Source organism: Aulostomus chinensis, chromosome 19 (assembly GCF_037954235.1).
Source record: "Aulostomus chinensis isolate RoL2024-O1b breed Wild chromosome 19, RoL_Achi_v1.0, whole genome shotgun sequence".
Classification (NCBI taxonomy): Eukaryota; Metazoa; Chordata; class Actinopteri; order Syngnathiformes; family Aulostomidae; genus Aulostomus; species Aulostomus chinensis.
The window spans coordinates 10,489,219-10,515,288 of NC_141338.1; the positions used below are offsets into that span (position 1 = coordinate 10,489,219).

General features: G+C 41.3%; 2 protein-coding genes across 3 annotated transcripts; one reads left to right on the top strand and one right to left on the bottom strand.

Moving 5' to 3' along the window:
• The first annotated feature begins 27 nt into the window (after positions 1-27).
• On the top strand, positions 28-6,702 carry smad4a (SMAD family member 4a). Its single transcript, XM_086188113.1, has 11 exons — positions 28-407; positions 1,145-1,495; positions 1,588-1,762; positions 2,009-2,038; positions 2,124-2,327; positions 2,518-2,625; positions 2,917-2,967; positions 3,071-3,254; positions 3,344-3,512; positions 3,743-3,881; positions 4,567-6,702. Exons 2-11 carry the CDS (start codon positions 1,256-1,258, stop codon positions 4,776-4,778), a joined length of 1,512 nt encoding a protein of 503 aa, XP_086044239.1. The 5' UTR covers positions 28-407; positions 1,145-1,255; the 3' UTR covers positions 4,779-6,702.
• A 4,982-nt stretch (positions 6,703-11,684) lies between these two features.
• On the bottom strand, positions 11,685-25,185 carry rfx3 (regulatory factor X, 3 (influences HLA class II expression)). 2 transcript variants are annotated; one of them, XM_086188112.1, is made up of 18 exons: positions 25,080-25,185; positions 20,875-20,987; positions 20,683-20,771; positions 19,715-19,973; positions 17,130-17,204; positions 16,672-16,853; positions 16,426-16,545; positions 16,219-16,343; positions 15,982-16,097; positions 15,050-15,165; positions 14,803-14,957; positions 14,633-14,730; positions 14,385-14,534; positions 14,097-14,305; positions 13,856-14,009; positions 13,645-13,687; positions 12,928-13,152; positions 11,685-12,731 (listed from the first exon to the last, which is right to left on the bottom strand). In XM_086188112.1, the coding sequence occupies exons 2-18, from the start codon at positions 20,980-20,982 to the stop codon at positions 12,685-12,687; spliced, it is 2,271 nt and encodes a 756-aa protein (XP_086044238.1). In that variant the 5' UTR covers positions 20,983-20,987; positions 25,080-25,185; the 3' UTR covers positions 11,685-12,684. The 2 variants fall into 2 exon arrangements, with proteins under 2 accessions (XP_086044238.1, XP_086044237.1); XM_086188111.1 differs by having other exon boundaries at positions 11,685-13,152.
• Positions 25,186-26,070: the final 885 nt, after the last annotated feature.

Genomic DNA, 26,070 nt, shown 5'->3' on the forward strand with positions numbered 1-26,070 from the left:
GTCAGTTCAATCGCGCATGCGCAGTAAGCGGGTAGTGGGTGAGGAGGAATTTTTTGTTTATTTTCGTGGCCAGCTTTTCAGATAGCGTGTTGTTGTTAGCTTACACGCTGTGTATAGATGTAGCCAAGTGTAATAAGGTCCGCAGAAAAACGATTACGCGTTTAGCTCGTAAGAAATTGTTACGTTTCAGGCGGTTTCTTAGCCGATTAGGGCAATTATCGAGGAAGGTTAGCGTGCTAGCGTGAAGTTGATGAATGTCTATTAGCATAGCTGTTAGCGGGTGTGCTAGCCAGCTAGCTGAAATAACAGTAAGCTAGTAGACGCTACGATAAAAATTCAAGGAACTAAAGCCTCCTCCTTTTCAATTTTCAACAGTGGGACTAACTCTACCGCATACGGAACTCACGGTAAGCTCGGGAATCATTGTGTGTTTGTTTCATTTGATCTCATGAGACGATGCATTTCAGTGTTATTTAACATGATGCTAACGCTAACAGACACCCACACAATATTAGCTGGGCAATGTTAGCTGAACCTGTGCCCTTAATCCATAATATTTGACTACAAATCCGCATTATTTTAGGTTAAAATTCGTTATTCGCGATGATGCAGTATAATATTTGTATAGTATAGTTTGTTTGAATGTGACAACCTGTCGAAATAATGACAGTACAGGATGCTAATACTCCATGTGTGGCTGAGGTCTCTGTTAAGGCTGACCTCTGCTTGAAATACATTAAGTAAATAACGTCCAATGTCACTACCATATGTTATTAATCCCGGTTTCAGCGGTAGGAATTAAACATGAAAAGTGCTTTACTTTGAATTAATGGCTATATTTTAGGATGTAATACGTTTTCATTCATGTTTCATGAGGTTTTTCATTTTTTGCGGCCAAATTATTTGTAAAATATTAGAGTGTTGGCAGAAAACTTGATATTACACATCCCTAGAGTAAGAGTACCAAAGGCATAATAAAGAGAGTTGTTAAGCAGATCTGCTATGCTGATAACATGTACGAAGATTATTCTCTGAGTTCTGCATCACTACTGCAAGTTGAAACTTTGTTTAGCATCTAATGTGATCTCTCAGTCAAAAGACAGTAATTCATCTATATTGTTAGTCATTGCATTTTCTGTTTTAGGTTTCTAAAGCTGCATTATATCAGCAGTAATTTCACCTTGACGTATCCTCTGGTAAAGACATAGTGGTTTCAGCTTGAAAGCCTCCCCAAGGTTGAAACCTAAGGAGCAAGATGTCAATCACTAACACTCCTACAAGCAACGATGCCTGCCTGAGCATTGTGCATAGTCTGATGTGCCACCGGCAGGGAGGAGAGAGTGAAAGCTTTGCCAAACGAGCTATTGAGAGTCTTGTCAAAAAACTGAAGGAGAAGAAAGATGAACTGGATTCCCTGATAACAGCCATCACTACAAATGGAGCTCATCCTAGCAAGTGTGTAACCATACAGCGAACTTTGGATGGACGCTTGCAGGTATGGCACCAGATAAGCACATTTGTTTTTGTGTCATATCCCTTTAAATTGCAAGAGAAACTGCATCAGTGATCAACTTCTCCTTGTTGTAGGTTGCAGGGCGTAAAGGATTCCCCCATGTAGTGTACGCCAGACTGTGGCGGTGGCCTGATCTCCACAAGAATGAATTAAAACATGTGAAATATTGCCAGTATGCCTTTGACCTCAAATGTGACAATGTGTGTGTCAACCCATACCACTACGAGAGGGTCGTCTCACCGGGCATCGGTAAGGAGGAATCACTGGTTTGTCAGACTTGACCGCATCTTAACATTTTAGGTTTTTGTTAGAATGAAGTTATGTTAAATCTAAATGCATGGAGTAAATGTTTACCTAGACTTAGAATTGATATATTTTTCTACACATAGTTTTGAGTCTTTGTTAAGATGATATTTCAGCACTTAGATGTAGTGACCTGATCTGAAACCATGCAGCCGGTGTGATTGTGTCATATATCTTCTAATATTTTTGCAGATCTGTCAGGACTGACACTTTCAAGTTCTGGTAAGCAAGTATTCCATTCTTTAACCTCGTTATTTTTTAATGATCTGATGGACAGTTAACACTCTTGTTTGCCGTATTCTGCCAGGCCCACTCTTGGTAAAGGATGAGTATGACTACGATAACCAGCAATCTCACTCCAGCTCCGAAAGTCACCTGCAAACTATCCAACATCCTCCATCAAGACCAGGTCCTCAGGAGACCTTCAGCAGCCCTGCTCTGCTCCCTCCATCAGAGGGCAGCAGTTCAGCTTCAACTTCTGCTTTCTCTTCCATCAGTGCTGGACCTTCAAGTGAGATACCACAAGGCACTGAAACACATTCTTTTTTTTTTTTTTTTAGATAAATTAAAAACAAACAAAAAAATTCAGTCAAATGTTTTCTGGCTTGTGGACAGGAGTTGTGAACACTTAACTTATTAAGATACAGACTTCATGTTAGCATGAGTTTTATAACAGGACTTCTTTGTATCTCTTATCACAGATCCCACCCCCAATTGGAGCAGGAACAGCAGCTTCACCCCTGCGGTGCCCCAACATCAGAATGGGCACCTACAGCACCATCCTCCCATGCCTCACACAGGGCATTATTGTGCGTAAATAGAATACACGAGAAATGTCACATTCTGAAGCCTGAGAAACAGTCCACATCCTCTCCTTTGATCAATGGGGGCAGTGATAACTGTGGAATCAGGACACAGATGGTGTTGATCAAAGTAGTTTTGATTCTAAATTTGTAACTGTTGTTGAAATGAAAATTCGACGGAGATATAAGGTCGTCCTCTACAATCAACACAATTTTTCCTCTTTTTTAAAAATTTTAAATAAACTGCATAGTTAGAAAACTGCTTGCTCATAAATAATTTTGGAAATGTTCCTGCAGGGCCGGTTACCAATGAAATTGCATTCCAGCCTCCCATATCCAATCACCCTGGTGAGTGTTGAGCAGCAGATGGAAGTCGCTCCTCATATTTACCCGTGATATGTTGACAAAATTACAATGCAACCCCTCTGACCTGATGTCTGGTTCCTTCCAGCTCCAGAATACTGGTGCTCCATTGCTTACTTTGAGATGGATGTCCAGGTTGGGGAGACATTTAAGGTGCCGTCCACATGTCCAATAGTGACTGTGGACGGTTACGTGGATCCCTCGGGAGGGGATCGCTTCTGTCTGGGCCAGCTGAGCAATGTTCACAGGACAGAGAACATAGAGAGAGCGAGGTACTCACGAGCCACATACATGAAGAAGAATACTGTTCATCGAGACAGTTATTATTTGATAATGGTAAGAACACTCTCCTTGTTTTTAGGCTCCACATTGGCAAAGGTGTGCAGCTGGAGTGCAAAGGTGAAGGGGACGTCTGGGTGCGTTGTTTGAGTGATCACGCCGTGTTCGTGCAGAGTTATTACCTGGACCGAGAGGCGGGACGCGCCCCTGGAGATGCCGTGCACAAGATCTACCCCAGTGCTTACATCAAGGTGAGATCCAGAACTGTGCGAGTTCTGAGGCGTGCCAGAATAGGAAGTAAGCAGGAGTTACCATTTTTGCCGTGAAGTCTCTTGTCAGTGCGTACTTTTTAATTACAAATATGACCATGATATGATGCACGTTAGCATTTAACCTTCTAATAATTGTAGATGAGTACTTGGTGCTCATTCTGTGCCTGGTAATGTCACCAGATTAGAGCGTTTGTCTTGTCCTCTGCCAGGTGTTTGACCTGCGTCAGTGCCACAGGCAGATGCAGCAGCAGGCAGCAACAGCTCAGGCGGCAGCAGCAGCCCAGGCAGCAGCGGTGGCTGGGAACATTCCTGGACCTGGCTCTGTGGGAGGCATCGCGCCTGCCATCAGTGAGTGCGCTCTCTCTCGCTCTCTCTCTCTCTCTCTCTCTCTCTCTCGCTCTCTCTCTCGATATATGTATCTATACATAGATATATATAGATATCTATAGATATAGATAGATAGATATATAAATAACATGGTGAGCAGTGTAATATTATAGAGCTGCAAACCGGTTCAGTGTCTAACTACTTGACATTCTTGATTGGGAATTGATAGCAGTTTATGTTCTGCTCTCAAAAAGACCGAAACCTCTCTGGACCAACAGATGTTGTCGGAGCAGCACTCCCACCTGGCAGGAATCTAAATTGAGTTCATCATCTTTCTTTGCAGTTTTCTCACTACATTATAACGTTGGAGTTGAAGTTACTCCTGTAGAAGATTGCAGTAGTTTTAGCATTAAAATGCTTAGCAATGGGCAGTATTGGCTGAACTGCATCAATTGACTGTTCCTACTGGTGGCATGAATATAAACAGAAAAAAATGCCCAAGAGGTAAAATAGTTCTTGCTGGAACTCCCTATAACTAAGTTCCCACATCCGCTTGGTCAGAAAACTCCCAATGTTTGATTGGTTTCAATACTATTGTCCTCTCTATCGCTATGACCCCTCCCAGCAGCACTGAACTATGCTAACACATCTCTGCAAGGTTTCAGTCATTCATTGATTGAAAAGTTTGTGTCTGATTCCCCTGCAGGCCTGTCTGCGGCTGCAGGCATCGGGGTCGATGACCTGCGCAGGCTGTGTATCCTGAGGATGAGCTTCGTTAAAGGCTGGGGGCCCGACTACCCACGGCAAAGCATCAAAGAGACGCCGTGCTGGATCGAGATCCATTTACACCGAGCTCTGCAACTACTGGATGAAGTTCTGCACACTATGCCCATAGCTGACCCGCAACCTCTTGACTGAGTTTAAGACATGAACTTTGCATAAGATAAAAAAACAAAAGATAAAGTCCGACTCTACTTTGAATCGACCACTCCACATACAGCCTAGAGGGCCAGAGGGGGACTGCGACCGCAGGGATGCCCAGCTCAGTAGACTGTAGGACCATGGCTGGCACGAAGGCCGGCAGCGTTGTCCAAACACACTGCTGTAACAGTCAACACTGCAGACTTTAAGTCTGTAAGTTAAGTGGTGTCCAGCTGGAGGAGCAACAGTAATGAAGTGGAAACATCCCACCTTCCTGCACTCAGGAAGCCAGTATTTTGACACCGTTTGGCACTGATTTATATCATGACATGTTCAGGTTGGATGAAAAAAAATCTATAAACACACACGTAAATTAAAATCCGCACTGAGGAGATGCACAATAGGGTCCTATTAGTCCAACATTTTACATCACAAAACAAACTGCTCACCACTGAAGAGTGTAAAGCGTTAAAAGACTCACAATTCTTCTTTTTGTGTGGACGTTTCCATTATTTATTATTTCCAGATGTGTAGTCTCTGCTGATGACCCCGCTGTCGGTTTGAACTTCTTGGCATGTGGGTTGAAAACAGTTGATATGATGCTTTGAATGCCTTGAACAAACTAAACTTATTTCTGTAGGAGTTTCCTGCTGGTCCAGTCCTCCTCCTCTTGCTCTCCAATGCTGATGTGGCTTCTTGTAAGGAGTTTTCTTCCCACCCCCCTCACAGAACAGGACAATTTAAGAATATCATGTTATTCATTACTCATGTTCTTGTAAGATGTAATCTTAAATATTTTTCATTGCTGACTGTCCTTATTTGATGTGTTTGATTTATATTCTCCTCTGAATAGTTTTTTTAATAAGCATTTGAAGAGGCCCTTTTAGTCGACTGCAATGCTGAACACTATAAACCTGTTAATTTTACTATCAGTCAAAAGGCTATGACATGAAAATGTTCTTTTTCAGAAGAAAGCGTTGATACCACACATCTGTGGAATATTATTTGTCATAGTCATGTTTAAATTAGATGCCAACAGTGTCCGTTAGCACTTTAATTTTTTTTTGTTTTTTTTGCAGAAGTATTTAGCCTTGTTTCATAGTCTTATGTGCGGTTACTTGATGTTTCCATATAATCTAGCATTGTAGAAGCATTATCTTGCTAATTATCTTGGTGAGATCCATGAAAAGTGTGGCTCAAAGTGATACACTGCCCAAACTGTATTTTAGTGCCTCAGACTCTCACCCACTGCAGGTCTGAAAGGTGCATTCAGCTGTTTTTTTTGGCATTAATTTAGCACACGGATGAACAGCGGAGAAGTAGAGTGAACGAAATGACCTCTCAGACCTACAGGGGGTGCGCCTTTGACACGCAGAAGATCTGTTTCGGGTGAATCGTCATTGTAAGATAACTCACGTCCACCCATTTTAATTTGAATAGTACTTGGATGACACCGTAACATTCTAGCTGAGTAAAGGAAGTGAAGACTGAACTGTGAGAGGAAGTGTAAGCCATATTGATGCCAAATATACCCTCTGAAACGTGAAAAGTTAGTACTCAGTCATTTCAGTATTATGTCGCACGTACAAGCTTTGTTTCAATTATCAATCAACCATTTTTAGTTTTTGCTCAGCACTATTGGTCAAACAATATTTTGATATTTGGAGCTCTGTTTACCTACAGTGGTCGGCAGTATTTTATACTCTTTTTGCTACCTTTACATCGATGATCTCTGGTCATAATGAGAAAGGATTTCAAAAGAATGCTGTACAATTTTCAGGAAATGCATGTTCATCTTAATCTTAACAATTATGTCATACATCCTGAATACATAATGAGTGGAAAGATATTGGTGTTTATATGTATGAATATGGTTGAATAAAATTTAATGGGCTAACACTGAATCGACGAAGCCTCTTTTTTTTTTTTTAAGTGGAAATTGAGAATGCAGAGTTACGAAGCAACATTCGGATAAAACGTAGTGCCTCACATTAGCATATAAACAAAACTATATTATAACTATTAAGAGGACAAAAGATTTAAAAGACAAGAAGGAAAAAAGCTAAATGAAGCAGATGGGAGGTTTAGGGGTAAAAAGATTATTAAAGATTTAGCTCTATTTAATCTACTGGAATAATGACATTTTCACCAGTAAAAGGAAAGAAATTCATCACAAGAATTCCCCCCAAAATAAAGCTTCAGTCATTTGCTAGCCACCAGAAGTAACCCAAATGACCAGAAGCTTCATAGTTTCAAGTTATTTTTGATAAATGCTGTTGACGCCAATGCTGTTAGCTATGTGGTTGTGGTTTAAAAATGGATCCCTATTCACAACAGGTTTTTTGGGGAATTACTGTGTCACTTTTTTTCCTGTAAGACTCATGCAATGTGGACAAGATCCACACCTCACACAAATCACCTGACAGCCCATCATCACGACTTGATAATGACTGAATTTTCATTTTAAGGGTGGAACGGCTCTGAAGAAGTCTTGAAAAGGAATTTAAATTCTATCCTTTGATACAAAGGAAGCATGTGTAGTGACGTAGGAACTGAAGGCATTTCATTTATTGCAAAGACCCCAAAAAACACAATCACAATTTTCAGTTTACATCTTTCAATAGATGGCGGCACAGTGGTGCAGTGGTCAGCACTGTCACCTCACAGTGAGAAGATTCCGGGTTCGAGTCACGGCTCGGGCACAGGGTCTTTCTGTGTGGAGTCTGCATGTTCTCCCTGTTCCTGTGTGGGTTCTCTCTGGTACTCCAGCTTCCTCCCACAGTCCAAAGACATCAAGAGAGGACGAGGCTGATTGATACTCTAAATTGACCGTAGGTGTGACTGAGTGTGAAAGGTTGTCTGTCTATGTGTGTTGGCCCTGAGATGGACTGGTGACCTGCCCAGGGTGGACCCTCTTGCCCGTAGCCACTGTGATAGGCTCCAGCCCCCCCCCCCCCCCCCCGACCCTTAATAGGAATAAGCGGAAGAAAATGGATGGATGGATCTTTCGATAGGGATCCTTTCATAATCTGAGCAAGAGGGAACATCATAGATTTAGAATGAGGTACAAAAATAGAGCCTTGAGGAACTCCATGTAATATTTGTTGTTGAAATTTACAAATAATCCACCATGGAGTCCCTTTATTGTATGATTTTTACCACTCCAATTTACTTTTCCTATTTAGAACAGGTGTATGCTCCACTGTTACACACAAACCAAAACCAATTTTCTACCAATATAAATTTCAAACTATGAGGCAGGACACTGATTTTGAACAAGAAAACGTTTATTACTGCAAAGACAAGTCACAAATTTTAAGAAAACAACACTAAGAAGCTAGCCTGAGCTGAGATCTGAAATATTCAGAAAAAACAAACTACATGTGTCTTTAATAGTTCCTATATTCAGCAATACGACACACCAAATGATAATGTCTTTTATAAATATAAAAGTCCCCCAATTGTCCTCATTTTTTTATGTAAAATACACACTACAAATCACACGTTGGTTTTGCTTGCCAATTTGAAAAGAAGCGTTATATGGAGAAAACTTAACGGCACACAGAAAGAAAGTCACATGAAATTTGTGTATATATTATATCAGATACTATACATTATCCAAAAGAAGAGGAAAAAGAAGTCACACTTTAGCCAATAGATCTGATAAAATGTTCACCAAAAGGAACAAATCAAATTATAATGGACAAATAAATATACCTTTTTCAGTTTTTGATATATATACATATTTTTGTCTAGGGTGGATCAAAATAAAAACCTCCAAATGTCACTGCCAAATGCTTGTGCTTGCATTAGAGCGTGCTACAGATGGCCACAACTCACTAGACTGTCAAATGGCACTTGAAAACATCCAAATACAAATCTCAAACAGGTCACAGCATTCAGAAAATATTATTTGACAAAAGAAATCACGATCATGAGAAAACAAGTCATAAAGAATTTACTTTACAGTGACTCCTTAATAATTAACTGATAGCTCTATACAATAAAAAGCCAGGTTATCTCTCTACCACGTATAAACTACAACTGTTGGTGTGTGTGTCTGTGGTGTCACATCCAGTTAATAAATAATCCCGTCTGAGGAGAGGTCTTTACGCTTCCTCAGCTCCCGGGTGTGTCTTCTCAGTGGTGGCACCTGTGCAATGAAAATGTCTGCTCTGATAGCCTCCGTCTGTAGCCCACCAGAGACCCAACAGTCACCCAGGCCATCTGCTCTGGCCGGGGCGAAATTAAAGGCACTGGAGTCTGCTATGGGTCAGTGAAGCTGCCGTGTTGTCCAGGTCGAGGCTTTATTTTTTTTTTCTTTTTTAAACTTTCATTCCTGCAACAAGTTAGGGAATTGCTTATGTCTATTTTTTTTTGTATATTTTCTGATTTGGAAATTCTTACAAAAAACATGTTTGTTTTTTTTTCCAACTTCTCAAGACATTGAGAAACAAAGTACAATTCTGTGTTGGCAGCATCAGTCCAGTGTTAACCAGGCGGGCTTTTGAGATGCAATAAGTTAAAAAAAAAAAAAAAAGTAATAATAATTAAAAAAAAAAATCACTGTCTGGCACAAAAATCTATTAAAAAAAAAAAAGTCAATAAAATAAAACAACATGTTTCTAGCAGCACATGGTAGGCGTGCAAGACCAGAAAGCACTTATGATCCCCAAAGCACATCATTAAAGATTTAGAGAAAGCACAGAATTTTCTAAACCATTTTTTTTCTCCATTTCAGGCACAAAATAATACAAATCTACAATGATGTCGTGAGTTTATACAAGGAAATTCAGATTTGCTCTAAGAAAAACAAAACAAAAAAACGGACAAGGAAAAGTATCCTGTAAAAACCTTCATTTGTAACGGGTTCACTACCCAGATTTACTGCACATTTAAACAGCTTAACCTTCACTTTTTTCGTTTTTACGACTGAAATGCCAAAAAAAATTATGGGTGAATTGTTTTGGTAATAATTCATTTTTTGAGCAAGAGTTTATTACTTTTAGTTTTCTTTTTTTTTTTTTAAACTAGAATTCAGAGCAAATTTCTCATGAAAAAGTCTTTATGCTCACACCGATGGAAACAAAAAGCCTCCAACTGTCTTAGAACAATACCAATAGGACAGTTTGACTCGTGAGCTCGATTCCCAGAACTGCTGAGCCTGATATTTCAAGCCGGTAGGATCAGATGAGCGTGAGATGTTGCAGCTGTAGCTGTGGGCTTTTTCCAAGACCCACTAACCCAAATCCCATGCAGTATTTGTTAGAGGTGGGACAATTCAGGCGTTTCATGATTCATGACTATTATGAGAGCCAGAAATCTATTATTAATGATCAATTTACCTAATTTCCAAAAAGACGTTTTAGCCCATTTCCGTCCAATAACTCACAGTAGTGTCATAGTCTCGCTTGCTTGGCTATTTTTGTCTCAGGTCGCACATGTAAACAGGTTTTAGCCTCCGTAATGTTAGCAATCATGTCAAAGTAATCAGAGTTTTTGATACAAATAAAAGAAACATGTTGAAATAATCAGTAGTTTCCAGCATTCATCATTCATCGCATCTTTGAATCAATCATTTTTGCACATTTCACCCTTCTTGACCGTTAACATTTTCCACACAGGAAAGTAAAGGCAAAGATCCAGTGAAACACAGAGTATCAGAAGGATCTTTTGACAACTGGTCACCCTAAAGGACTGCGATTACAGCAAATACAATCCCAACCATTATTTTTAAACCTTCATCCACCCAAACACATTTTACAAATTTAAAAAAACAAAAAAAAAAGTGAAAGAAACCAAAACCTCCCAATCCTTCTGTACAGTAGGTCTGCACTTTACAGTGGTATAATTCATGATTCATTATCAGTAACCCTTAGAAACGTAAGCATCTACGCCAAAACGTAACACAATAAATATCAATAAATAAACATTTATGCAGAGAAACGTTGCAGACCATTTCAGAGTTCAAGACGAGAAAAAAAATAAAATGTTGTGACAAAATGTTCCTATTTAGAGGATTAATCTCAATATTCCCACAACATAGAAGGCTTAAACAGTTCAAGTATAGATGAATCGTTAGTCCCCATGCCGTTCCCATTTCACAGTCGATCAACTAATTACAGAGGAGCTACTTTAAAAATCACATACAATCAGATCAACCACATAAAAAGCAACAAATATGTAGTGTGTCAGCATTATATATATATATATACTATACATATATATATATTTATATATCTTTATATCTCTTTGAATATCAGAAAATATCTACTTTTGGTCCACTGTACAAAGATGATCTTTTTCAACAGGGAACAAAGAAGTGAAGCTTTTTTTTCCATTTTTTTTTTTTTAAATGGGATTAAAAACTTAAAATGACAAATGTGTCAGAGGTGAGAGAAAAAAGCAAAAGCACTTTTTTTCTCTGTCACGTTGAGATTTGTGCAGTACAGTGGTGTGTGTGCAATAAGGTTTGGACAGACTGTGCTGCACGTGTCAAAGGGCTGGCACCACTGGTTTGAGGTAGGGTGACTGATGGATGTGTTCCAACACACACACACACACACACACACACACACACACACACACACACACACACACACACGCACACACACAAACATGCACATTAAAGCACAGAGCAGATCCATGTTCTCACACACACACACAGACACACACACACTAACACAAACACACACACTTCACCCAACAACAAAAGGCTAATGCGAGAATAGGCCTCAACGGGGCAGAGTGAGGGCAGGAGCAAGGCTAAAGATTCCAATAAACTGATCTAGCAAAAAAAAAAAAAACCTAACGGGCGCCTCCCTTGGTCTAAACACTGATGAGCCAGCCCAAATCCAGCCACGAGTCACCAGAAAGCCCCCCCCCCCCCCCCCCCCCCAAAAAAAATCAGTGGCTGGGACGATGCAAAAAAGGGGTAAAAGGGGCTGTGGGCTCTCGACACCACACAGTCAGGACTACGAGGACAGCTGCATTTGAGGATAAGGCACTGTGATAAAGCCGAGGTACATTAAATCCCTGACATTCCTTCTGCTCTGCAACATGGCACTGTGGGACAGGAAACAGCTGTCGGGTGGCCCGAAAAGAAAAGAAAAAGAAAAACGGCTCACTCTTAGCTTCCTCTTGGGTTAAGTTTTTTTTTTTTTTTTTGGTCCTTTGCAAACTTAAGAAACTTTATTAAGACAAGAGACTGCAAAAATAGGGGAACATATCTGGTAAATTTCAAGACTACGGCATGTAAACCACATGAAACAGCATCTCAAAATGAACAAAGGCAAGTGTTATGTGCATTAGGAAAAAAAAAGCTAATGATGAGGATGTGGTTTTTGTGCAGCCTGTCTTCTCAATCTTATTATTTACACGAGTAGCAGCACAGATATTTCTTTAAGGGGGGTTTTCTGTGGCTAAAAAAGCTCTAAGTGGGTGGCAACCATGTCAAAATAGATCAGACAAATTGTCCTTTTACATACTTCCCATGATATTTTTGTTCCGCCAAAAGTTTTTCAGCTGTTGGAATGCATGTTGAGAGAAATCATACGAAAATGAAAGAAGAGAACAGAATGATAGCACCATGAGTTTGGGGTAATACTAATTGAAAGTACAGCGAATCTATTTACAATAAGCAAAGGTGTTGAGTCAATCGATGACTTCGCTCCACTGGGACTAGTGACATGGATTTGAGCTCTGAGACATCAGTAGTTTGAAGGTTTAATCTCCCTTCAAGTCAAAAAAATCAAAAACAAAAATAACAACAAAAAATAAACACAACCTGTCCTGTATAGAAGCGGTAAACAGGTCAAATTAGTCCTCCGCTTCCGCCGCCAGCTGCTGCATTGTGATAGAGCACAGACTCATTGAGATGACACCACATCCAGAATAGAAGCAGTCAGACATGGACAGTATCATCATCCCGGCTGTCCTCCACTGACCAGGCTGGATGGGAGGAGGGGAGTCCATCCACCCAAGTGCAGACAGAGACAATGCACAAAAAAAGACAGAAACATCTAGACTTACAGAGAGAAAAAGATATGTGAGACAGCGAGAACAGGCGCCAGACATGCCCCTTCGACCCCTCAAACAGAGGTGTAGGTGTTGCCTGTGGCGCTGCAGTGGCGGATGGTGGGAGTACCAATGGAGGGGGTGAGGATGTGCTCCGTGTGGTCCTGTGGGGGTTGGGGCAGCGAGTGGAGGACGCCAGGTTGGACGACCCCGACCACAGGGTGGGATCCATCCTCTAGTGCCCCGACCTGAATCACCTGGATCACCTCGTGTTCTGGCTTCTCCCGCTTGGCGAGAGGCTCACCGGACTCCTCCGTGTCCTCCTCCAAGTCACTGTCCATCCCACTTGTTTCATCTAGAGAAAGTGCATAGAAAATGTAACAAACAGGGAATTATTTGATTTAATACCCAAACACACACTCCTCTCAATGAAGTCATCAAATGCTTCATATGAAATACTATGAAGAACTTTGTGTGTAGTGCAAACATTCCTCTAATAAATGCTGCTTTCATTTCCTCATGAATATTAAACACAAAAGAGATTTTTGAAACTGACTTTCATACCTGAAACTTTAAAATTATACATAAATACAACAGGAAAACCCTTTTACCTGAGTTTTATGATATTTAAGACAAATGCTGTTCTCAAGACTAATAATTGAGATTCAGCAGTGTCATATTAGGCTACTTTGTGCTGGTTCCCTAAACATTTTAACAGGTTCAGTCGAACCTTTGTGAGTTTATACTATAACATTGTACCGCAATGAAGCCCAAAAAATGTTTTTTCACCCCTGGGGTTGTTTTTTCCCCCAGATATTCAGTGACAGCAGGACATTTTGCCACATACCTTTATCAATGTTAGTGAGGGACAGGGTGTTGAGGCTGTCGAACTGGAAAAAGAGACAAACATCTTGTGTTATGTTTTTTCTGCGAGTCTAAATCTGAGACTAGAATGCGATGTGTGACCAAACGATGCTCTTTTCACATCTGGCTGAACTGCAGACAAGCAAACTCAAGCATGCTTATATCATCAAAAATGTGCAAAACAGGTGCAATACCTCCCCCATAACACCAATGGGTGTCTCTCCGGTAGCTTGGGCCACGCGATGCTCCACTAGGTAAAACATGTACTCGTCATACAGCAGACGGATCAGGTGGAATGAACCGAAGCTGGCAGCACTGCGCAGTGTCAGGTCCCTGATCACCATAGAACTGAAACACCAAGAACAAACTGTGTCAGAAAGCATTTTGTTTCTCTAACAGTGTCTCAGTGTGGTCCACTTCATTTGTTGAGCAGACCTGTAGAAGGACCACTTGAGCAGGAATTGTCGAGCCGCCCTGGGGAAGCTGGGCCGGTGCTCGTAGGGCTTGAGCACTTGAGTGACCACATTATCCAGCCAGGCTGCCCACTGCTCCAGAGAGCTTTGCTGCTGTAGCGTGGCCTTGAAGTCCTGCTCTAAGTGCTGAACCACACCCTCTTCACACTGGCACACCCATGATGCCTGCTCCTATTCATGGGGAGAGAAATAGAGTGTCACACTTTGCAAGAAAGAACTACAGCTGTATACCACGCGTTACCGGCCTGACCTGTACGTTGGCAAAATCAACACGGTTGAGATCACTCAGCATCTGGTTGATCTGTGACGTGTTTTGCAACACAGCACGTGCTGCCTGAGCCAGGTGGTTCAGAGATGTGTATCTACGCAGTGTTTGCGCAAAGGCACTAACAGCAGCAATCTATTTAAAGAAAGCATACAAAATGAATGGGTGTTACCTTCTGTGACCTTGTTAAACTAAATATTAATTGTATATTATAGAACAAATCTGGAGTGTACCTTGGTCTGGATCATTCTCTGTGGAATCACGTTCATGGCATTATTGAGCCAACCTTCCAGGCTTTTGGCAAAATTGCGAATGGCTTGAGTCAAGGCACCTAAAAACAAATCATGACTTAATAATGACATGACAAGCTTTGACAGAGCAAACATCTAGGAGTGTGACTAACTGGGAATGGGTCTCAGGACATCAGGTATGAGGATCTCCACTAGGGCCTGGTACATTAGATGGTCACAGGTGCTCATCCACTTGAGCACAACCTCGTTTCTGCACAGCACCAATAGCTGTGACTGAGGGAGTCGTGCTTCAATCTCGCTTATGCTGCTGCAGAAGGCACAGAAATGAATTAGACAGTTTACACTTTTCAAGTAGCTAAAAAGCAAAGAATGAGACAGATATTATAAGCTTGAGCTCACCTGTTTTCTGTTATGGTGGCACCCTCTACAGAGTCAGGTGGAGAATAACGCCAGAAAGTTTGCCAAAGCTTCTCAATCAGACTGAACTGGAGGTTGACAACCACATCCAGGATAGCCTGAGAGAAAAGCAAAGAATAAACAGAATAGGTTTAGGAAAAGAAAAATAGCGGAAAATTATTAGGTGGATCAGAAGAACCCCCAGACTCTCTTAAAACATTGCCGCAAGCCTGTTTTGACAGCATGAGCGGTGGGTGAGGAAATGTGTCGTCGCTGCCTCTCCGATCATGAGGAGAGAGAGACGTGATTGAAAGCTCCACAAGATTAAGAGAAGATTTTGTTCCAAAATGCCATCAGCTGGCATTTACCAATCTCTTTGTCTAAACATACATGACCTTTCCCAAAAGTTTCAACACTGAATAGATTTTGTTTGAAAGCATTTTTTTTTCAACAGTACGGCATTTTCAATAATTCTACTCAATTAAAAATACTCCATTGGCATAAATTTTTGTTTAACAATATTGCAAAAGCCAAGGATAATTGTGAAGATCAATAATCAAATAATCCAATACTTATAAAAGAAAAATTGACCAAAAAGAGCAAGGAGACTGCACAGCAAACAGAAATTTGTCTCAAGATGGCAACTTGACAAATGCGTGAGTGGAGTGAACAACATTGAGGAGGTGAGTGAGAATCTTAAGGAAAATAAGTAGAGCTGATATATAGAGACACAGAAAGTCAAGACGGATCAATAGGAAAATGTACCACTACAATGCCGGGGCAGACATATTGATGATGATGTGTCAATTAATGCCACAATATTGAAGGGGATTACTTTAATAACACTTAAGATGGATGTGTGCAGGACCCCCCTCTGTTTCCCACTGTGACATATTTGGTGATTTTGCAGTGAAAATGAACAAACGTGGTCTAACCTCACAGTGCTCTCTGTAAAGGGATTGGAGAGCTTTCACATCATCTGGGCTGATGTTCTCTGTATTGCTCTGTCCCAGGTCCAGCTCAACAAACTCAGGGAGTGCCCGTGATGCATCTGTGGGGGGGGGGGGGGGGGGGGGGTCATTAGAAATTTAGATAAGCCGTTGTGCATGTGACAAACATAAAATCACAGAACATTTCAGTGCCGCTTCTTTATAGATATTCCAGGTGATGACCTAAGAACTGCTGGTGGTGCTGGCTCTGTGCAATGACTGTCTGCTCTGCTGCACTAGGATGGTTGTGGCCTCCACCTGAGTAGTTCTCCCCAGAGCCAGTGTCGAACTTCTGCACCGGCTTGAACCTGAAATCATATGGTTCACCTCATTATCTCAATTGGGTTACATTAAGTACTGGAAGTCCGTAAGCAAATGACGGAGTTAAACCTCTGTTTCTGCTGAACAGGTTGTTGTCTGAGTGCCATATACTGCATATCTTCTTGGAGTCTGTTGAGAGGGGAATCTGGTTTCACGCGTATACCATAGTAATGGTATTTTGAGTTCCCTCTGCAAGATAAAGTAAGATCAGGTACACAGAAAAGGTCAGGTTGAGTGGTTGCTGGCAGGACAGTGATAGAACCAGTGAGGATTCAACAGAGGAAATGACAACTTAACTATAAGCTAAACGCTCACCTTGTCCCAAGGCGCCTTGTACGAAGTCCCATGAAGATGGAGCGGATGAGTTTGCCAAAGGAGGCTGCATTTACAGGGTCCAGTTTCTGCTCCTGGCAGTGACGAAGGTAATGGTTGTAGAGTGTGGATCGCGGTAGACTAACGCCCTCTGCTGTCTCGTAGTTGTCCAACAGCCACTGGAGCTACAATGAAACAAATGTTATTCTGTGGTGATTCAAACACTGTAGCATGCAACCAGACCGAAAAAACCTCAGATTGCTACTGCGTCACAGCTCAGCCAAGGCACTTCTAATGCAGCACATCAAGTTAAAGCAATAATAAATCAGAAAACAGCAACAAAAGGAGCAAGCAACACACCAAACTTAAATGTACAGAGCTGAGAGGCAGAGGAGCAAGAAAGTGAGCTTGGCAAAGGTCAAGTTAGGGATGAAGGCAAAGCATTGGTAAAAGCAACTTACATGGCTGTTGAGCAGCGAACTTCTCTGACTGGATAAACCCTCAGATTTTTGGAGTGTCTCAATCGCCATTTCAATCTGATAAAACCATGAAGCACAGGACAACAAAATGTAAGAGGGGAGGAAATGAACACAAAAGAAAGAAAAAAAGAAAGAAAAAAGTTGGTAGAGACACATTAGTGGCCAAAATAAAGAAAATCTAGAAAAGTTCCCCAAGCAAGCACCATTAAACCCAAGCAGAGCAGGCCTTGCTGTCTGTTCACAGAAAACCTTGGCCTAGTCTAGAAACGGGAGCATAAACAAGATGAATAATAGGTAGCTGGCAGACAAGCAACAGCACCAGATTCCACTAGTGCAGATCCGCCTATAACTGTTACGTGAACACTCTATAACAAATACAATAGAATAGGGCGGCGTGCTGAGATGAATTAGCAATACCTGTATGTCAACCTCAGGAGTAAAAGCAAAGGATCAGTTCATGCTGCACAGGGAGAGGTTGATGCTAGCTAGGTACTGGTCTTTTTACAACTGGCCCTCCCCTGACATAACAATGGCAAGGGATACATGACTTCGTATTAAGCACAATACAATGATAGAAGAAGGAAAGTTATCACTTCAGCTTTTCATTACTGACTGAAAATAGATACCGTTGGAGCCATTTATGAATTTGACCATATGACTTAGGTTGGACAAGGATACATTTATTGTTTTTGTTGCTTAAAGCATGATTCAAACCATCCATCTATCCATTTTCTACTGCTTTTCCTGTTAAGGGTGGGGGGGGGGGGCTGGAGTCAATTGTAACAGCCTTCGGGAAGAGGCAAAGTCCACCCTGGACAGGTCACCAGTCCATCTCAGGGCCAACACATAGAGACAGACAACCATTCGCACTCACAGTCACACCTACGGTCAATTTAGAGTATCAATCAGCCTCGTCCCCTCTTGATGTCTTTGGACTGTGGGAGGAAGCTGGAGTACCAGAGAGAACCCACACAGGAACAGGGAGAACATGCAGACTCCACACAGAAAGATCCCGTGATGGAGCTGGGGCTCAAACCCAGAACTGTGCGGCGACAGTGCTAAACACTGCACCACCGTGCAGCCTCATTATTTACACCAAAAATTGTAATTTGTCTTTTACACACTAAAATTCCAAAAACACCCGGCACATTTATATTTGGCTTGAAGCTAATGGCAACTGCTAACAGAAGAACTGTGCAAAACATCTGTTTACAAACTCTGAGGTACATCGTCCTGTAAAATCTTCTTAATCTAGCTGTATGCCTGTGGTAACCCACTTTGATTTGAGTTGAAAAATAACCAAATTAGAGGAGCGGCGTGGCTCAGAGGTGGAGTGGCCATCAAGCAACTGAAGGGTTGCTGGTTCGATCCTCACTTCCCTGGTGACCGTGTCCAAGTATCCTTGAGCAAGATACTGAACCCCTAACTGCTCCTGATGGCCCTGTGATGGACTGGCGACCCGTCCAGGGTGAACCCCGCCTCTCACTCAATGTCAGCTGGGACAGGCTCTAGCCCCCCCACAACCCTTATTGGATAAGCGGTAAAGAAAATGGATGGCTGGATGGATGGACAACCAAAACAGGGCACTTACACTTCAGTGCCACCCTTGAACAAGTTCATTTAATTGTGCCAACTGGTCACACTCCTTCATGGTTGCGCACAAAAAATAAGATAAAAATAAAGAAGATGTGGATTATACTGGTGATGTGTTTGAGATGTTTTGGACAGTTTTGTTGTCATTAGTCTTAATTGTCTCCATTAGCTTAAATCATGTAAGAGGGTAAAATGTCTTTAGGAGTGAGTACTTGAAAGGAAAACTAGACTTCTTTTGGTGTAATAACACTTTAAACGGACTTGCACCTTGACCAGATTTAGTATTCCTTCAAAAACATGTCTCATCTGCAAGGTGATGATTGAATGTTTTAAAATGCCTGCCATGACTGACAGCCACATGTCAGTCACCCCATCATCACTTACTTCCTGCCAAAAACCATCACTATGTAGGACTATGTGAACATGCTTGGTGAGGTCTTCCTCTGTGCTGTGTGAGGAGTCAATCTGTTGAGCTGTAGTTTGCTAAAACTCAGGAAATACATCTCTGCACAGTTCCCCTCCACTATCATTTGTTTCTCTGATTTTCATCCATCCTTTTCTAAGCAGACAGATAAAGTCAAGATTTAAAAACAAGGCCCAGCATTATTTGAGTATTAAATATTTAGGGGTTGCAGCATGAACATCGCTGGCAGTAGTTCGAGCACTACAGAGGCTTGTGTCCAGCCTATGAGTCTCACTGCATAAATCAGCAAAGGATTATTGCCAGAGATAAAACACGCCATAAACAATCATGGCCGAGGCACACACTCATATTGATTTTGAATCTGGAACTTTCCAAAAGGAGGTTGGTGTCATACTTCTTGGATTGAACTGCTGCATATGAATAAAGTTTGATAAAAATAAAGCATCTTTGCCAATATCGAGAGACGAGGCAAACTAATGGCCACGTGGTTCTGAACGGGGTAGGAGTTGAGATGAATAATGAAAGCAAAAGGCAGGTGTTATGAACTTACCGTAGCTGGAGAAGCTCGTGCAGTCTGGGTGGCGGGGTGGGGTCCAGCGTTGTCCATGAGGTAGGCCCCAGAACTGCTGCTGATTACCTGACCCCCAGCCAGGCCCATGGTCATCCCTCCACTGCCCCCTCCTCCATTGTTGGTCATGCCATGAGATGTCACCACAGTGGACACTTGGGATGAGCTCCCCTGTGTGTCAAAGTAACTGCCGCCACTGTTCTGGCTGTACAGCTGAGGCTCTGAGTACGAGTAGGTTCTTCTGTTCAGAAGAGAGGTTAGCAGTCAGTCTATAAGCCCAAACTAATAGAGAAAATAAAAACAGAGGGACAGAAAACAGAGTAAATGCGTTTCAAGTTTCAATCAATTATGTTTTATGGAATAATTGTATTTTAAACCAATTATAGTGTTCACCATTATGAGGACAATCTAAGACTTTTTGCATTTTTATGTTAGACGCAGAGTGAGTTTTTCTTGAAATTAACATAAACTACTGAGAACTCAGAAAATAAGTCAATTAATTCAGCTTTCACAAATTAGTATCACACAGGCCCGCTAGTCAGCTCCAGCTGTGTAGTTTATGCATTTGTGAGGATGATTCCACCAGTAGCTAAGGTCACACACCATGTGTTGGTTCAAGCACCAATCTGCATCTATTTGTGTATCACTGTAAGACAAACACAGCTTGGCACGTTTGTTCGTTTGTGCTATGTGTGTGTGTGTGTGTGTGTGTGTGTGTGTGTCCCATTCCTCAGACACACAGGACCCTGCCTTCACCTCAGCACTTAAAAAACACAGGCCTACTTCAGGTCATTTTCAGGTGTCAGTGCACGATCAAAACCAACCGCACCCTCCTCAGAAAAGGAAACACACAAAAACAAATGTGCTCCCACCAGCATCATGTGCATGTGACATGAATGATGGTGTTAAGAAACTTAAGAGGAGCAGGGCTGGGTAATAAACTGACTCACATGTTGCCATTAGTGTAGACGCCGCTGTTTTCCTCCACATACTGCACCTGTGCTGGGTAAACATGCTGAACCTGTTGAACAGTCTGGGTCTGGGAAAACAAATGAGAACATTTAATTATTAAGAAAAAAAAAATTAAGATATAGAGATGTGCTTGTGCAGGAACTTTCAGACACAGACATGCTTGGATATACCTGTTGCTGAACAGGCAGCTGCTGGGTGGAGCCGGAGGGCTGGACAGGCACGGTGGTCTGAATAGGGACGGTGGAGGTGGAGTCAGCGCCTGCTTCAGGGGTCTGCATGGCGCCTGAAGAACACAGAGAGAACACAGTCTCACTGGAGATGGATAGTGGTCTATCAATAAGAAGCTACAGCACTCTCAAGCCACTGGTCTGACTGGCAGAACAACTTCAATAATGTGGTGCAGAGTAACACTGGTTGTTCTCACCGTAAAACTGTAAATAAGAAACCCATTTATACCACAGACTAGCAACTTACTTATCTGAGAAAACATTTACTATTGCATGGTTTTTAGTTGATGTCAGATACACTGCAAGACCACAGACTTAGTAGCAGTTATTTGACAACAGGCAAAATTATAATAAAAAGGGACTTCCATTAACTTAAAAAGTCCTTAACCGCCTCTTGCCTCTTGAGAATAAGCATTAAATAGAAATATGTCTTCATTATGTAGGATTTTAAAATCTTCACAGGAATATAAATTAATCCTGGTGAATTGGCTACAACAGAACATCAAATATGATTCTAATCTCGGCGCAATAGAAACCATGACTAGCCCAACACAGACTCTCATCCGTTTTACCCAAATGGATGCTTCTAAACAGCTCTAGAGCAACTCTAGCCCAGCACCTGTTTCTGCCTTGTGGTACTCAATGTACTGAGAGCCTCATGCATCAGTGACACATGGTTTTGTCTCCATGTTCACAGCCATAAAACAAGTTAATATTTAACAAACTCCAAATAGATGCTGCTTCTCATTGCTGTCAGCTTCCACTTTTACCAGTTTACTAGAAATAGAAAGTCCTTGTTCAGTATATTAAGGAAAAAGAACAAAATGTTGCTCAAGACCTCTTTTCTAAGTGTTGTTACCTTAATAAACACTAGCAGTACCAGAGATTGCAACAACACTTTCTATAGAACTAGGGAAGTGATTTATTTTTAACATAAGGGTAAAACTTAGACAGGACACATGCTGAACCTGTGTTTGGGAGTTAATTATAGAATGCAGTCGTATGACTACCATTACCCATTCCTTCCAGGGGAAGGCCACCTCCTCCCCATCACAGTTTCCATGAACAAACCTCTCTTGGTTAATTAAGTTGGGTTTTCTTACAGCTTTGAATCTCTCCAGGGACAACTTGCTTCTTCCCTTTATCTTCAATATCACACAGGTGGTTTTTTTCCCTTTCTTTTCTCCGCATTTGAAGGCTTTTACTTTATTTGTGATGGGGTGGCTAACCTCTAAGTATGACTACAAAGATGAGTCGAGCTTTCCTGCTAAATGGAGAGTGAAATTTTTAGAAGAAGCAGAGGGAAGGTCTTCGTTTTCCTGCAAAACACACAGAGGCTTTCGGGGAGGGTCATATTTACTTTCACTAGTAGACATGTCTGCAAGCTGTTGCCAGACATGCTGCTCTCATCAATGCAGTTCAAATGTCTATAGTCTGTTAGTTTGTTGTTGGTGTTCAAATGATGACAAAAAATTATAGTTGTGATTAGAAAGCGTAAGTATATACGGTCTCTACTTGTACCCCTAAATCACAACATACTCTTGTTGCCTCACCCCAACCCCCTCCACAAACACACACATAAACACACTCCTAACACACCTTCTGCCTCACCATTCAGGCACTCCCTTGTGGCCCACTTAAATGCTGTGCTCCACTGAGCTATTGCAAGCCCTACAAAGACACAGAGGAACAAAAGCCACCAAGGAGGGCGACATTTTGCCCTCCCTTCTATTCCTTTTACTAACGTGAAAATGCATCACACAGGACAGAGTGGAGCCGGAAAATGCAGAGAACAATTATTTCCTCTGATAAACATGTTTTGATAAAAGTTGTAAACTGAGAAATGAAGAGCTGCTGAGCAAGGTTGAAAAGTATACTACACAAGCAATCTTTCTGTCTCACACGCATACTGTATCCACCCCAAGGCAAGACAGGAGCATGATCTGGTGCTGGCGCAGCAGCAAAATGGGGAGAGGGAGATGCAACTGGGAGCTGAAGGGGAGCGTATGCAAAAGTATTATGTTTATTCAAGAGTTGATTTTTTTTTTAAATAAGGAGTGACCTGGGAGTGTTCGCTTGGATTTCATGATGTAAAAATGCATCACTATAAATGATCCTGGTAAAATAATTACACTCAGGAGTGACAAAGTTCATTTTCAACAGGTAATTAGATTTTATGATACACGAGGATAACCAGAAATGTCAAATGCGTCAAAATAACATGCAGCACCGTAACAAAAAAACGAGACTGCGCATACTTTGTTCATGCTGTCAGATGTGGTTTTAGGTAAAGGTGAATACAAAACAAGTACATTTAAGTCTCCTCATTCATCAACAATATACAATCATGCTAGAGAGCTGGAGGGTGGGGGGGGGCAAACAGAAAACAAAAACATGATGTATTCTGCTGAGCCATGAACATGGATGACTGAATAATTGAATTAATCAGCCCCTCTTTTAGTGATTGGAAATGCAACAGGATCCAGGCGGCAGGTGGCATGGTACTATTTCTGCCCCACCAGACTCCAGGTAAGAGGTAACATGATCTCATAACTAGCAGGTCCCAACATCCTGTTGTTGTGTGCGTACATGTGTGTGTATGTAAGCCCATAGGGATGGGTGTCTGTGCATGACCTATTTTAGGCTGTATATGCCAACAGATAAATATATTTATATCATTTTGTACTGATGGTACTTTAACCTACTTGCTTTGAATTGATGTGCTGCTGTCAAGTTATATTAACTGTTGCTATGGGACTCACTGGGCTATAACTCACACCTAAATAAAAGTAATTATAAGGACGATGTTGGATAATTTGTTTATTTCATTTCTGAATACCTCTTGCTTCACTTACATATAGGCCTCGGTGGTTCCCCATTACTGAAGGTGCACATGTCCTCTACTCACCTGCTCTCTGCCCTAATGGGAATCAGAGGTAGCAGCTGCACAAGAGACCAAGTGAATACAAAAATAATTGTGATGCAACATCAAGAAACGAAGTCTGCACTATATGGCCCACCTGCAAGATTGAGGAAGTCTTTTAAGGCATGCTTTCATTTTTTGTGTGGAAGATGAATAGAATATTTGCCTGAAAGTGATGTGAATAGTTATTTTTTTACCCATTTTCATCCCAGTGAGCCCACAATATTTGTTCAGCATGAATGAATACATTCTCAATGTACAATTTTCTTTTAAACAGGAGACATATAGGAGACATATAAGTAAAACTTTACATATAACAACTACAAAACTACATTTGACAATACATTTTTATTAGTCAAACGTGTTGGAATATTAGTGAATGGGTGGATAAACCTGAACGAGCCCTGTTGCAGACGTGCACCGTGGAGTAACTTAATGAAATGTTTCGGTTTAAAAATAAAATAAATTAAAGCGTTTTAATCATAAGCGGGCAGGTGTTTTTTTTCTCTCTCAGTACTACCAACTACAAAACTTATGTTATTAGTTTGCTTATCATATCTGATGCTACAAAGAGGGCAGGTGGAAAGCTAGCGAAGCTATCTGGCTCCGTAAGACAAAAGGGAAAGTAATGGCTTAGCTATTATCAGTGGCAGTTAGTGCACGGAAAGCTAGCTCACACCACTTTCCATTGCCTAGTCAAGGTTTTGATTTTTTTTTTGACCAAAGGTATTTTAGCTGTAAGAAACACAAACTTGTCATATCAGCGCAACATTACCTGAAAAAAAATATACCCACAGGCAACGCTGGCGTTAGCAACTTAGCAACAACAGACACCTGCTCCAGCTGACCAGCTAGCATCCGTGACTAGCCCGGACCTGTGCTACCACTCATTATGGTAAGTTTAAACAAATGCGTTGCAAACAAATAAACTAGCCAAACTGAGCATATTTGCCGCGAAGTAATAAAGCAGAGCTAATTCCTACAAGCGAACACTACCCCTCACAGCTGTAGACAACACTATCTACTGACAACGTTAGCAAGGAGGCTAACACGTTACAAAGAAACACCCTCGCTAGCATACTGCTCCTGCTATTCACCGAGCCTTCATTCAGCACCAGACAAAACACAAACCGGAACGTTCACATCTCCCGCATAAAATAACTCCCCTGAAACTAGGAATGATTTTAATTCGGCCAAAAAAAAATACGAAAGAATTTATTCAAACCTGCGCTGTGGACTGGTTGATGAATATGAGGATGGTGGAGGAGGTGGTAATGATGAAGCGAGAGGTTGTTGTTGGTGGGTTACAGTCGCCAGGACTACGGTGTCTATGGCGCTGCCTCACTGGGCAACAGTTGCTATAAAACTCACCGGGAGGTGGGAGGAGATTAAAGCGCACTTCATCCACTCTGCTTATCACAAATCAAATCGCAATATATTATGAGTCCAGCGCATGCGTGAAATCAGTTTACACAATAAAGTATCATTTGTATTTATTATTATTATTATTATTATTATTATTATTGTGTAGCTGTGATCCCTGCAGGTTCAAGCAACATATAGTTGGGCTGTGATTTTGTTCAATTGCCCTTACTAATACTTCTACTATATTTAATTACTCAAGCACGATTTAAATTGGTTATGTTTTACTGTATGTAAACTTTTTCCTGGAAGGGCCAAAACTGAAACAGGCAAAAAGGAACCATATATTGGTTTCTTTACATGCCTTTCGTCTGTGTCTCACTGTCTCTGCCTGTCAAACTGAGATCCTTAGCAGTGTCACTCTGCTGCCTGATCAAATTATGAAAACATAATTAAGAAATTGGTGTTTTACATATTTAAATAGTGTTTTTACCTCTCAACAAAGTAAAAGGCAGGGACAGTTATTTAGGTAGTTTCTTTATTATTCTTATTTTATCATTAGGCAATTATCTATTTATTATTTAATCTGGTGGCCAAAATCAAACCTTATAGCTGCACTCAATTTGGGTTGAATGCGCCACACTGACCAGTCTTGGTTTAAACTGTTTTGAATACAGAAGTAGACCATAACCTAGCTGCATGCACAGCACATTTAAAAACGAGGTAGAATTGTATTAATACCAAAAGAAAAATCCTTGAGTCAGATTTTTCCCAATCACAATCACAAGTAACAATAACAATAAAGAGCATCAAATAAGATACAGATGAAAAGAAAAGCGTTTTACTCTATTTTG

Bases quoted from the DNA above. Each gene is read 5' to 3' on its own strand.
- rfx3 (XM_086188111.1), bottom strand. From the start codon at position 20,982: ATGCAGACCCCTGAAGCAGGCGCTGACTCCACCTCCACCGTCCCTATT. The intron at 19,974-20,682 runs GTGAGTCAGTTT...TCTTCTGAACAG, and splicing joins GTCTACACTAATGGCAACAT to AAGAACCTACTCGTACTCAG. The intron at 16,854-17,129 runs GTAAGTTGCTTT...GTTTCATTGTAG, and splicing joins GTTCGCTGCTCAACAGCCAT to CTCCAGTGGCTGTTGGACAA.
- smad4a (XM_086188113.1), top strand. From the start codon at position 1,256: ATGTCAATCACTAACACTCCTACAAGCAACGATGCCTGCCTGAGCATT. The intron at 2,039-2,123 runs GTAAGCAAGTAT...GTATTCTGCCAG, and splicing joins ACTGACACTTTCAAGTTCTG to GCCCACTCTTGGTAAAGGAT. The intron at 2,968-3,070 runs GTGAGTGTTGAG...GGTTCCTTCCAG, and splicing joins TCCCATATCCAATCACCCTG to CTCCAGAATACTGGTGCTCC.